This window comes from Aulostomus chinensis, chromosome 3, assembly GCF_037954235.1.
Source record: "Aulostomus chinensis isolate RoL2024-O1b breed Wild chromosome 3, RoL_Achi_v1.0, whole genome shotgun sequence".
NCBI lineage: Eukaryota > Metazoa > Chordata > Actinopteri > Syngnathiformes > Aulostomidae > Aulostomus > Aulostomus chinensis.
In genome coordinates, this window is record NC_141322.1 from 28978738 (window position 1) to 28992174 (window position 13437).

Genomic DNA, 13437 nt, shown 5'->3' on the forward strand with positions numbered 1-13437 from the left:
TTCGACTTGACGGCTGTACCGTCGTTGCGCCTTGCTGATGTCAGCGACCGCTTCCGTGAGACTTTTTTTTTTCTTTCTGTTGCCTCGTGAGGATCGACAGCATGTTTAATGATAATCTGCTCTTTGTTTTTAGGCCAAACATAAACTCCAGGAACTCCTCAGACACCACATTTTCTCCCAGGCTGTGGTGAGCATTTGTGTTTTGTTTTTGTTTTTTTCTTCTTCTTCTTTTTTTTGTTTTGTAGTCATCTCACACACCCTCCGTACTCTACAACGATGTACCGTTGACACAAGTTGTGTAACACAGCAATGCTTCGCTGCTCAGTTAGGTTTCTGTCCAACGATGTCATAGTCGCTGATGAAGCCGACCGACCCAATGACCAGGCCAGTGCTGCCGTTGCAGTGCTTGAGAGACATTTTGACATCCACTGTGCTTATGTAGGACACGTCATGCTGGGCTTTTGCTTGTCATAAAGTATACACAGTGATGAGGTTAACTTGCAAGTCTGCCTCGTTAAGGTTCCATTTCCTGATTCCCAGATGAACGACTCCATTAACTTTTCTCTGATGCTTCCCACAGGCAAACTTTATATTTATTGGTTTTATTGTTAGGGCTCTCAGAGTAGCTGAACCATCTGGTGTTGTTTGCTCCGTCCACAATTATGTCCAAAATCCCACCCAGTTGTTGATACTCGCTTTCTGTCTGTAGCTGACAGCCGATGACTTGGCGGCTCTTCCTCAGCTTCAGACGATGGCTAACCAGATTGTCGCCATCAGTGTATCCGATGATGTGAGTGTCTCAGATTGGTTGCTCGCCGGCGCCGTCATGCTTTCCTGGCTAATCAACAGCGAACACGATCAGTTTCCGCTGACAGTTATCCCCCTCTGCCCTCCAGGGTGAAATCGTACTGGGTGAGAAGAAGAACATCCGTCTGGCGAGCGCCAACATTGTGGCGTCCAACGGGATCATCCACATGATTGATGGGCTGCTGTACCCGCCGTCCATCCTCCCCATCCTGCCTCACCGCTGTGACAAAGTCGTGAACAAGATCGTTGTAGTGAGCAGACACAGTGGACGGCTGCTGACAAGCTGACAGTAGCAAGGACTAGTAGCATTAACTGTCGTGCGTGTGTGTGTGTGTGTGTGTGTGTGTGTTTTCAGGGTCCATGCGTCCACTGTGCTTACATCAGGGAAACTCAGTGTCCAGATGGCAGCACTGATTTGGTAAAAAAAAGAAAACACCTTTATCACTGCAACACCGCGGTTCTTTCTCATTCCAAACAGAACAGGTGAACTATCACTGATGATTCTGTGTCAACGGATTGTTAATCCACGTGTTTTGTTTGTGTAATTAGCTGGGATTTTTCCTAAGTAAAGTGAAAAAAGAGCAAAGAGTGTTTTTCTCGTCACATACCGAGGTCAGCGGCACTACAAAGCTCCCGTTACATATTTCACCGAAGCCAAAGTCTTAAAAGTGGACCTCTCAAATTCATGTAAACAAAGGTAGAGTTTGTACCACATTATGTGTGAAACACACCAGTCAGCAGGGCGAAAGAATTCAGTGAAGGTTTTTTTTTTTCTTCTCGATTGCTGTCAAACGCCAGACGTGACCTCTGACCTGTAGTTGTCGGTTGTTAACAAATGCAAACAAGTCTGTGTGTCCGTCTCTCCAGGACAAGCACATGTTCGGCTGTTCTTACGTCATCGATCCTGTCCGGGGACAAACGAGTCTCGGCTGCGGCAAAATGTGCAACGTCACCGAACGGGTGAGAGAGGGATCGGGGGCGGGGACGTTTTTGGTTTGCTCAGGTACCTCGCAGCCGTCCTCACTGCTGCCTGTGGGTGAGACGGCGGTATGAATGCACATCTATGTACGAATGAACGTATGCACGAATGAACGTGTGTACGAATGAATCTATGAACGAATGAATCTATGTACGAATGAATCTATGAACGAATGAACGTGTGTACGAATGAACGTGTGTACGAATGAATCTATGAACGAATGAATCTATGTACGAATGAATCTATGTACGAATGAACGTGTGTACAAATGAATCTATGTACGAATGAATCTATGTACGAATGAACGTGTGTACGAATGAATCTATGTACGAATGAACGTGTGTACGAATAAATCTATGTACGAATGAATCTATGTACGAATGAACGTGTGTACGAATGAATCTATGTACGAATGAATCTATGTATGAATGAATCTATGTACGAATGAACGTATGTACGAATGTACATGTGTACGAATGAATCTATGTACGAATGAACGTGTGTACGAATGAACGTGTACGAATGAACGTGTGTACGAATGAATCTATGTACGAATGAACGTGTGTACGAATGAATCTATGTACGAATGAACGTGTACGAATGAATCTATGTACGAATGAACGTGTGTACAAATGAATCTATGTACGAATGAATCTATGTACGAATGAACATGTGTACGAATGAATCTATGTACGAATGAACGTTTGTACGAATGAATCTATGTACGAATGAACGTATGTACGAATAAATGTATGCGTCACAAAGCTATTTTTAAGTGAAACTGATGGAGGAAGATAGATACGTAGTGATGCAGCTCTTCTTTGACGTTTTCAGTTTTTCATCGACTATTTTCAGTGCCAAAACAACTCCACTGACGTTATTAATTTGACTAAAGAAAAAGAATCGCCTCAGTAACCTCTAAAAAAACAAAAACAAACGAGAAACAAGGTGGAAAACAATTTCCAGGCTAGAACCGTTCCTGCTAAAAACCAGTATTGTTTTTACCCCTCTGTGTCAGGAGGTTCCGACTGTAGCTGTGTGTGTGTGTGTGTGTGTGTGTGTGTGTGTGTGTGTGTGTGTGTGTGTGTGTGTGTGTGTGTGTGTGTGTGTTTAACAGATTCCCAAGTGTTGTAAAGGTTTCTTCGGCCCAGACTGTAAACCCTGTATTGGAGGGTTCCAGAATCCCTGCTACAACAAGGGAACGGTGAGGAACGCACAGATATTTCCGTCTCCCGAGTCTCACTTGTTAACTGATGTTTTTCATTTACCGCCCCCCCCATGCAGTGCTTCGATGGTATCCATGGCAACGGCTCATGCAGCTGTCATTCAGGCTTCAAGGGTGTCGCCTGCCACATCTGCTCAGATCCGTCCAAGCATGGAAGCAACTGTGATGAAGGTACTACCTGCCCCAGACAGGAAATACCTCCATTTTTTCCTCCATCAGTATCGTCAGAGCCATTTTGAATGAATATTTCCATTTTCCCTCCCTCTGCATCGCTAGCTGACGATGTCGTTGGATATTTGAATGGTGTCTTCGCTCCCTCTCTCATGACAGACTCAACTGAACTTTTCACGCGGTGTGTTTTCAGAGTGCAGCTGCGTCCACGGCGTGTGTGACAGCCGTCCCGGCAGTTCGGGTAAATGCCGGACAGGGTCCTGTTCGGAGGGGTACTCTGGAGAAAACTGTGACATTCAGGCCATGCCCTGCAACTCTGATGGACTGCAGCGGCATTGCCACATCCACGCCTACTGTACACACGCTGGATTCGAAACTACGTAAGATCCTCGGCTGCTGCGACTGACTTTGTTTTAGTTTGTGGTTAGCATCAGATGACCACCGCCCTCCTCACTCCCAATGATCTCTCTGAGCACCTGCACAAACTACATATCCATCCATACACCCACGCCCGGCACATGGCGAGCTGAAACTATCAACCACGACACTGTGAATTCTGGTGGTCGGCCCCAGTCGCGTCTGTGTTGCAGCTGCTGGCTTGATTCTGAGTCTGTGTGTTGCACCCAGGTGTGTGTGTAGGGATGGATACGAGGGTGACGGGCTCTCCTGTTCTCCCATCAACCCCTGCCTGGGGACCAGCAGAGGCGGATGCGACACCAATGTAAGACTTACTGTTTGTTTCCAGTAATAATGGTAATAATAGATTTAAATGGCACAACTGATGAAACTCAAAGATCATTTACGAAGAAACACACAAACAAAAAACACCAAGGAAAGCAGAAAAGAAATCCAAGCTAAAATGAAAAATGATTTATTGATAAGAATGAAAAATGTTGGGAAAATTCAAAATGCCATGTTGTGTTTAGCTGCTATTATATCGTGAATAGCATATCGTATTTATAATGACAGACAATAGTCTGTCTATTTATTTGTCTTTTTCAAGCAAGGATCAAAAAGTTACTACCTGTACAGAAACACAGCAGTCGAAGGGCAATCGTGTGAAAACAACGTAAAAAAAAAAAAAAAAAATTAAACTTTTCAATGAGGTTACAAACCAGCCAGGAGACTTAAAATACATGTAAAACTACATTTCCTCTGTTCTGTGCACCTGATTCACAAAAGCACGTACGTCGTACACCTTTTACCGTCTGCTTCAGTGTCTGGTTCTCAGCTGTATTTTGAACATTTAAGCAAGTAAGTCAATTTTTTTTAAAAAAGAAGAAGCAGCAGAATTTCATTTGTTGAGATCTAAAACTCTTTGAAAAAAATCTAAACGTCTCTTTTTTATTTTGTGGTTCAGACTCTGATCTCTGTGATCTTTTTGTGATCAACCTCACTGGGAAATAACATAATAACACGCAAATGAACAAGAACACAATAAATATAAGTACACGTCTTACCTGCTGAGAGACCTGTACAAAACTCAGCATACTCTCTCTCTCTCTCTCTCTCTCTCTCTCTGTCTCCCCCCCCCCCAGGCAGTGTGTGTGTACGCTGGTCCAGGTAACTCGTCGTGTTTGTGTTTGGAGGGTTGGACCGGTGATGGCAGTGTGTGTGTGGAAATCAACAACTGTGAGCTGGAGAGTCGAGGAGGGTGCAGCCTCAACGCCGACTGTACCCACATTGGACCCGGGCAGGTCAGAAAAGCTCATGCATCCGTTAGAAGCGGCCGCGCACAGACACAAACGTACCGTATTGTTTCTATGACACATGGCGTTTCCAGCTGCTCTCCTGTCATGGAGTGGCGCTGCAGTAGGAGGCGCTGTTGCAGCAGCAGCTTCTCACCACGATCACAACCACTGGTGTTACCCTGTGATTGCTGCACAAAACTGATCACGAAGCAGCTGAATCACCAAACCACTGCCCCCCCAAGCCCAGAGTGACCCGTGAATTCAGGCAGCCAGTTGTTTCCCAGTTATCAACGCGTGTATTTACCCGTTAGTAATCAGCTGTCTGACTGTAAACGGGACCTGGCCGCTAGGATCTGACTGTCTGTGTGTCTGCAGAGCGAGTGTGTCTGTAAAACGGGTTACATGGGGAACGGGATCGTCTGTGACCTCATTAACCCATGCCTCAGGAGGAACGGAGGCTGCCATCCCCTGGTACACACACACACACACACACACACACACACACACGAGTGAGTCGAGGAAGGGAGGAAGGCTCAAGAGCAGATACACTGAGATGTTTGTGCCTTTGTTTGTTGGTTTGTTGTTGCTTTTTTTTTAACATATTGTGGATTTCTGTCTTGTCAGGCAAAGTGTGAGCAGGTGGAAGGTCAAGTCCCAGGTCACACCTGTACCTGTCCTGAGGGCTACTTGGGAGATGGAACTATCTGCTATGGAACATTAGTAGATGTAAGGAGAAGCAAAAGATCTCGGCAGTAGAACATAAACATGATGATGGTATCGTAATACCTTGTTGATGTTACTATAATTTGTTTCCTTGGCAAAGAGTTATTGATGCTTGCAGGTGGCGTAAATACTCACCGCCTCTCTGCCACCTTCAAGTATACACTTCAAATACTAGTACTAGTACTACTTTCACTAACACTACTAAAACATGATGGACAAAAGTATAACAAATGCTGCTCTGCCCCATGCCTTAAGGTGTTTGTGAGGTCCTGAGGAAAATATTTTAGAAGTTGTCATAGTATACATGGTAGTATACAAACAGACCATCAGAAATGCTAGAAACCTCAGCGCCTGCATTTATTTATTCCTGTAAATATAAATTGCGGGCTCAGCGGTGAAGCGGCGAAGACGTCTAAACTGTAACGCACGTTTGACATTTGTGCTGATAATCGCTCCTCCCCTCCTTGATCTCTCGGCTAAGTGGATTTGTTGAGCTACCGACTTCTTTCCAAGTTATTATGAGATGAAACTACAGAGGCAGGCGATGTTTATCCTTCAGTTTGTCGCAACCGTCCAAAGTTAAAAAAAAAGTTAACACTCTCCCTGGAGTCGGCACGATGAAATAAAATGAATACGGAAGCTTCGTCCTGACGAGGTTTTGATGTCTGACGTCAGCGAATCTGTGTTTGTGTGCAGGAGCTGGACATGAACCCGAAGCTGTACCCTTTCTATCGGTGGATCAATGTATGTAAGAACATCCCACCTAATTTCCCTGCTGTGGATCAATTAAAGGGATCTGATACAATTAATTCTGAAGTTGCACGCGATTTTACGACTTTCAAAGTTGTAGCGGCCTAAGTGACGAGACCAGGCAGCGTGTAGGGAAATTATTCTACACCCAGTTGTGTTTTTTTTTTTTGTTTTGTTTCCAGAAGTACAACCACGCCTCCAAGGACCTGAGTGGAAACGTCACACTCTTGGCTCCGTCCAGCCAAGCCCTGAGGAACATGACCTCGGCCCAGACCACGTTCTGGTCCAACAGGCACCGCTTACCTCACTTCCTGCGGTCAGTCACTTCTCACGCTCGTCCCACCTGCAGGGCCACATTTCAACAACTGATCACCGATTCTCAAATGCAGTCGTTATTGAATGTTTCAGGAACCCTGAACTGAGGACTCCAGTTTTATCTCCTGGCCTCACGTGTTTTGTTTTGTTTTTTTAATGCAGAACGTGAACGCTCTCTATCATTTCAGCATGGTGTCATGGCAGCTCTATCGACTGTATTCACTAACAGTTCACAACAGTGGGATTTTACAAATATCACTTTTATCAAATTGTGAGTTTACATTTTTTCAATGAATGTTTGCCTGTTCAGTTGTCAATACAGGGCGATACACATGTTTTTAGACTAGTTGGTACACATCAAGTTGTATTTTTGGTTGTATTTTGAAATTTCATGCCACTTCTGTGGTGGTCAGCAGCACGGAGGGCTTTGTGCTGCGCCGGGAACAGGAGAGAGCCCTGTTGATTCTCGTGGCGTTCAGGTGGGTTGAATGAAAAGGTTTGAACCATCTCTCACGGGGCTCCTGCTGTTTTCAGGGCTCACTTCCTGCAGGGGATCTACAGCCTGGAAGATTTGGACAAGCTGGAGGGCAAAAAGCTTCCCTCCTTGAATCCCCCAACCACCTGGGAGATCAGCAACAGCAGCGGGGTGAGGACGAAGAACCTTTTCGTAGTTTCGCTTTCATTTGTCAAGGCAGGAAATTAAAGATGGCTGCATTCAATTCATGTGAGCCGGTGTCAGATCTCTGGTATTATGCTTGCAGCTTAGCCAATTAAACTGTGGGCGCTGAGGCTAAGCTAACCAACCTCTAACTTCTGACTTCTTTGACATCATCATCTCACCTTCTTCTCGGAGGGAAAGTTAGAATAACACTTTCATTTTTTTCTTAGGATTGTCAGAAAAAAAGTGAGAAGTTTGTATTTTTTGAACCGATTTGTGAAAATTTCTATTCAGCAGCACGTCGTCGTTATTTTCTGACTCTGGAGGTCTCCTCCTCCCGCTGTGGTGTCTCGAGATGTTGCCTCAGCTAATCAGACGCTGATGACACATGAATCAGATGTGTATTGTCCTAAAAACACCTGACACATTGTCCCCATACAACTTTTGCGTTGTTGCAGTCGATCCATGTTGGAAATGCCTCCATCCTCGCCCACAACCTGCCTGCAATCAACGGCTACATCCACATCATAGACCAGGTAGGAGTTTTCGACTGATGATTAAATGCAAGTTCAGTTCTCCTCTCAGCCTAAAAAGTTTGCTGCTCAACCTCCAGGCTTACTCAGAACCGAGAGCCTTTGTTTCTATGGTAACGATCCTGCTGAGTAGTGGCATAAACAACAGAAGAGAGCAAAACACATCGCCTCATTTATTGTTTTTTAAAATAACAACAGACCAAAAACAACAAAAAAACCTGGAGTGTTTCGAGAATGAGAACCTGTTGGAAATACACAGGAGATGAGGACGTTTTTGTTTTTTTACTTCATTAAAAGAAAGCGCTGAGTGATGAGCTAGCCGAGGTCCGCATTTCTGCTACAAACGCTGAGATTTTATGATACCGTCAGTCCTTTAACGCGTCTGTGCCAGCATCCGGAGGGAAGGTGTTTTCAGGTTGTCTGTATGTACTTTTTAACGCGATATGTCTGGAATAACTCGAGGGGATTGCGTCAGTTGTGTTTCAAATGCCCACTGGGACTCAAGGATGAATGGAAATGATTTTGATGGTCGAAGGTAAAAGTCGTGATGAGGACGTGACGTGTTTGGAAAGAGTAAAATACAGAAAATGTTTGTTTTGGTCATGTGTCTGGTTCTGGTTAGATTCTCTGGCCGCCCCCTTCAGACCTCCCACCCGTGCCCCCCACCCTGATGACCCTCTTGAACTCTTCCTCCAACTTCACTCTCTTCAGGCAGTACGCGCTGGTAAGATGGCCGTCTGCACTTAACTCAGCCTCAGATTTGCGGGGTTTGTGTCTGCTGATGTTGTGTCGGAGCAGTACCTTCATGCATTTGTCCGACTCACTGTTGTGTCACAGATGTACAACCTGTCGGGGGAGCTCGGCACATCTGATTTCACCCTCCTGCTGCCGACGGACGAGGCCATCAGACGGCACCTCAGCAGCACTAACTCCACCCTCCTGGTAGGTCCAGATGATAAGATCTCAGGCTCACACTGCTGCTGGGCGAGGCGCCGGCACAACCTGTTGTCTGGATAGCAGCAAACCCTCCACTATCATGACAGTCCAACAAAGACGGATGAGCTCCCTCCTGAAAGAACGCTAAGCTGCATTAGGCTGCGAGTTCCCCTACAACATGAATACGTCAATAGAAATAACTTGTCGTGTTTAGATCTGTTTGAGTGAAGAACATTACATTTGTCTTTAATGACCTTTTTATATAGATTAAGACAGGTCCTGTCTTGTTCAAGCAATGATGGACTTAACATTTACACGACTGGACGGCACTTGAAGAGCTCATACCTCTGCCAAGGCGAGTCAGGTCGCGTCAGTTTTATTTATGCGGCGCCAAATCACAACAAAGGTTCTCTCGTGACACTTTACAGGTAGAGCAGGTCCAGTACCTCACTCCTTCAATGAATTTACACCCAACAATTCTCCATCAGCAAGCACATCCTGCAACAGCGGCAATGAAAACCTTCCTTTTAACAGGCAGGAACCTGGAGCAGATCCAGGATCAGTGGGGACGGCCTTCTGCTATGACCGGTTGGGGAGAAGGAGAGCAGGAGAGCAGGGCAGAGACAAAGACAGATAATGGATGGGCAGATATACAGAAGGAAAGAGAGGGACAGAGATAAAGAGAGAGAGAAAGGAGGAGAGACTGATGGACAGACGGGGACGTGAGCAGGTGGAGCTACGGGTGGCAGCTTGAGCCTCTTCAGGTCTGCAGCCTCCTCCAGCAGCACCCGGGGAGGGGTGAAGAAGAGGAGTTAGTAACACATGTGTGTCAAATCTTTCGGAAAAATTTGTGACTTTGGATTTTGCATGTCGACTAATGCACGCACTGTGGTACAGATATCACTCCTCGACTAAACGATGCCAGAGATGACAAGATCACGCGCTTCATATTCACTAAGTAGCCTCTCATCCTGTGAGGAGAGCTGTGTGGTTTCATCAGGCTTCCTTCCTTCTAGGTGACGCGATAACATACCAGGTTTCTAAGGAACTTGTGACCTGATAGCCTGGCCAGGAGAAGTAAATCAAAATAGCAATTTCCTGTCTAATCTGCACCCAAACACAAAGGGTTCTGGCTTGGCCCGTGCTACAACCCCCAGGGGCCTCACAGTTTTCACCTAATCTGGCTGCCAGTCAAACAAACACTGACGAAAACGTCACGTCCCTGGCGGAGGTCATACCAACACTGTACCAGTGCAGCACTATCGTGAGGGCAGGTTGTAAACCTAAAAAAATAAATAAATAAAACAAATCTCATAAATATCGACACGTCCGCTCTGTTCACCCGGTGGACGTACGGCAAATTGTATCGCTAAATGTCGTAATGATGGCCGAGGATTTATAAATCGCCCTCCATACCTGCTGTATCATATTTGACACACGTTTTACAATTTTTATAATAAAGTGAGTGAAAGGTCTGAGGTTTTTTTTTGGGTTGCTGTTTTTTTTTTACATGTTCCTGTACACTTCTTTGTTCTTCAGGACAGTAAAATATTGCCCTCCCAAATAATTGCAAGTCATGTACGAAGGCAGCCATTTTGGATCCTTAGAACTGCCACTGCCTGAAGTACTCAGATAATCCACTAGAGGGCAGAAGATGCGTGTCATTAATTTTAACAATTTTTTTTTTTTTCAGGGAAGACCTGCTTGAGGAGTTGAGGAGGTAGAGGGTCTTAGAAATTCATGCAGGATGAAGCGTGCACGCACAGCTGCACTTCTGCTCATCTCCCTTCTGTTTGTACATCCCTGAGTCCTTCCCTCGTCCCTCGTTTGTGTCACATCAAAACAGAAACAACGTCACGTCCTCTACTCGGCCGTAACGGAGCCGCTGTTCAGTTTCTGAGGCCTGTTTGGTTCCGTACAGCATTCATAGCTCTTTTAAATTATTATTGTTCCTTTACTTTGCTTTAATTTAAAGCTACAGTTTGGAACAGTTCAGTGGATACTCGCTTAGTGGAGACTCGGGTCGAGTTCGCTTGTGAAAACATTTCGGCGTACACGTGGTCAGTCAGGACATCAGGCAGACAAAACAGGCAGGGACAAAGCAAAGGGGGGGGGGTCAAGACAGATCACCAGGGAGAGGGCGGGAAGACTGGCTGAGGTTACAAAGACACACCAGCACAAAGGGGGGGGGGGGGGGGGCTACTGATGAAACACACGAGGGAGGGAAGGATAATGAGCGACAGGCGAAACCAATCAGAGCGAGGCGGTGAATCACACAAGCGGGAAAGGCACAATGGCAGGAAGTGAAGTATCTGAGGTAAGAGGAGAGGGGGGACATTTCAAAATAAAACGGGACACAATTAATGAATGAAAACAGTCGAGGCAGTGACAATTCCCACCTGAGGAAAAAAACAAAGATGTAGGCCCGACACTTAACCTGAAATTGTTGTTGTTGTTGTTTTGTTGACACCCCCCCCCCCCCCTTCTCTGTGTCCAGGAAGCTGATGTGGTCAAGTACCATGTGATTCCTAACCTGTTGCTCTTCCCCGACCATCTGACTGACGTCCTGCTGAAAAGCACTCTGCTGGGCGCCGACTACCAGGTCCAGTTCCACTTAGACGCCAACAATCAGGTAACAATTCTGACACCAGAACCTTCTCCTTCTAACAAAAGCCCCCTTGTTAAACACAGAACGCACCCAATGTGCGGCCAGGTAGAGGCGGCGGTCTTGTCTGTGTTAAACAGAGGCGGGAGATTCCTCTTTTCAGAAAAGCCACCGCTTGTGTGGGCGTAAACATGTGGCGTGACGTGCAGCACGAAGTTGCGCATGAACAGTGACGTACAACATGGCGGGGGTGTTTGATGTGGAAGGACCGGCGAGCGTTGTCATCGACACCTCTGCCCACCTCACACCCAGCCGGCCTGGATTCACATAGCAATGTTGGCGGCAATAAGCGAACCCTCGGAGGAGGAATGTTGCCGGGCCGAAACTGACCCCCGATTTGCCGCACTCTGTCTGAAACCTCGGACGGAACCGCAAAAAAGACGGGCAAAGTTTCAGTTTCGGGTTTCAGTTATTATTATGAAAATCAACCTGTCAGAAATGATCCTGTGTGTGTGTGTGTGTGTTTGTGTGTGTGTGTGTGTGTGTGTGTGTGTGTGTGTGTGTGTGGGGGGGGGGGTTATCAAAGCAGTCTGAGATCAAAGAGGAGATCAAAGCAAATGCAAACCAAGCTTCTTGTGTGCCGTTATCTGGTGGATCTGTGACAGCGCATCAAAATGTCTGGCTGCACATTCAGAGAAAATAACCTTTATGAAAATTACAATTCCAGCCCACCCCTTTAGATATTTCAATAATTTATGATCCCTCCTCCCTGAACCTCACTCACGAGCTGACGTACGGGAGCCCAGAGAGGACAAATAGGATGCAACAGCCAGGCTGGAGTCGGTAGAAATGGCGAGAGAAGATGAAGAAGAAATGACTTGACATCTTCGACAGGGAACAAGTCGCTGCTGCAGATGGAATCAAGTCATACTGAACTAAAAGGGGGTCAACAGAAATATAACAAGAAATCCAAGTCAGATATTTCTACTGGGAAGTGTTGTGATGTCACACTACCCAGGCCGCACCCGTCAAACAACAGGCGCTGCACTGCTGTGTTTTAATACAATGAACAAGCGATTGACAGCCACATTGATCTTCTGGGTCTGAATTAATGATAATCATCCATCCATGTATTTTCTATACTGCTTATCCATTAAGGGTCACGGGGGGTGGAGCCTATCCCAGCTGACAGTGGGTGAGAGGCGGGGTTAACGCTGGACGGGTCGCCAGTCTGTGGCAGGGCCATCAAGAGCAATTAGGGGCTCAGGTTCTTGCTCTAGGACGCTTGGACATGGTCACTGGGGGGAAGTGAGGATCAAACCAGCGACCCCTCGGTCGCTAGACAGCCACTCTACCTCCAGACCATGCCCCCCCCCCCCCCCCCCCCCCACTAAATATGCCTGTTAGTAGATTTCAAATTTTAAAAGTCTTCTCCTCTCGTCCTTCAGACAGCAGTAAACGACGTTCTTCTAGACGGTAATTTCGTGGAGACCCAGGCCGGTGTCGTCATGTTCCTCCCCCTCGTCCTCACAGTCCGCCGCAACAGATGCAGCCAGCCGGTCAACCTGCGAATCAGCGTAAGGATGGAGGGAATGAATTTTTTGCGGGGGGGGGGTTCCGGTTTTTGCTATCTTTTTATTTACACTTAAGTGACCACTTGAAAATGTAATGACCCACTATGAGCGTAAATGGACATATTTATACATGTAAAAATAAAGAGTACACAACAAGCAAAGAACATAGGAAGAGGATTAACAGATTTGAATGTCCCATTTTTTCTCATGCTTGTCTTCAGGGAAGGTGTTCGGACTGCAGTGGACCCCCGCGTTGCCTCATAAGTTCCAAGCCAGTAAGTCACAGAAGATAGAAACGCTGATATGAACACGTGTGCAACAGCTGCATCAGCAGGAATAGATAAATCCTTGTTATCATTCTTATTCTGTCGGTCGTATCTTTTGCTTTGAGGGTGAGGGTTGTATTGTCGGGTTTGTAACCCAGCAATTTTTGTTCCATTTGTTTTACTCTCTATCTCGGTGTTTGTGTC

The 13437-nt window shown here is 46.2% G+C and overlaps 1 protein-coding gene across 1 annotated transcript in view; it reads left to right on the top strand.

Moving 5' to 3' along the window:
- The window catches only part of stab1 (stabilin 1), a 57118-nt gene that overhangs the window by 13013 nt on the left and 30668 nt on the right, over positions 1-13437 (top strand). The window contains exons 17-37 of the mRNA XM_086200181.1: positions 134-187; positions 710-790; positions 897-1058; positions 1163-1225; positions 1675-1767; positions 2904-2990; positions 3071-3182; positions 3376-3562; positions 3810-3903; positions 4721-4879; positions 5249-5344; positions 5498-5599; positions 6293-6340; positions 6529-6662; positions 7196-7307; positions 7778-7855; positions 8475-8576; positions 8690-8794; positions 11286-11420; positions 12842-12970; positions 13189-13242. Of these exons, the coding sequence (XP_086056307.1) occupies positions 134-187; positions 710-790; positions 897-1058; positions 1163-1225; positions 1675-1767; positions 2904-2990; positions 3071-3182; positions 3376-3562; positions 3810-3903; positions 4721-4879; positions 5249-5344; positions 5498-5599; positions 6293-6340; positions 6529-6662; positions 7196-7307; positions 7778-7855; positions 8475-8576; positions 8690-8794; positions 11286-11420; positions 12842-12970; positions 13189-13242 (2187 nt within the window). The remainder of the gene's footprint in view (positions 1-133; positions 188-709; positions 791-896; positions 1059-1162; positions 1226-1674; positions 1768-2903; positions 2991-3070; positions 3183-3375; positions 3563-3809; positions 3904-4720; positions 4880-5248; positions 5345-5497; positions 5600-6292; positions 6341-6528; positions 6663-7195; positions 7308-7777; positions 7856-8474; positions 8577-8689; positions 8795-11285; positions 11421-12841; positions 12971-13188; positions 13243-13437) is intronic.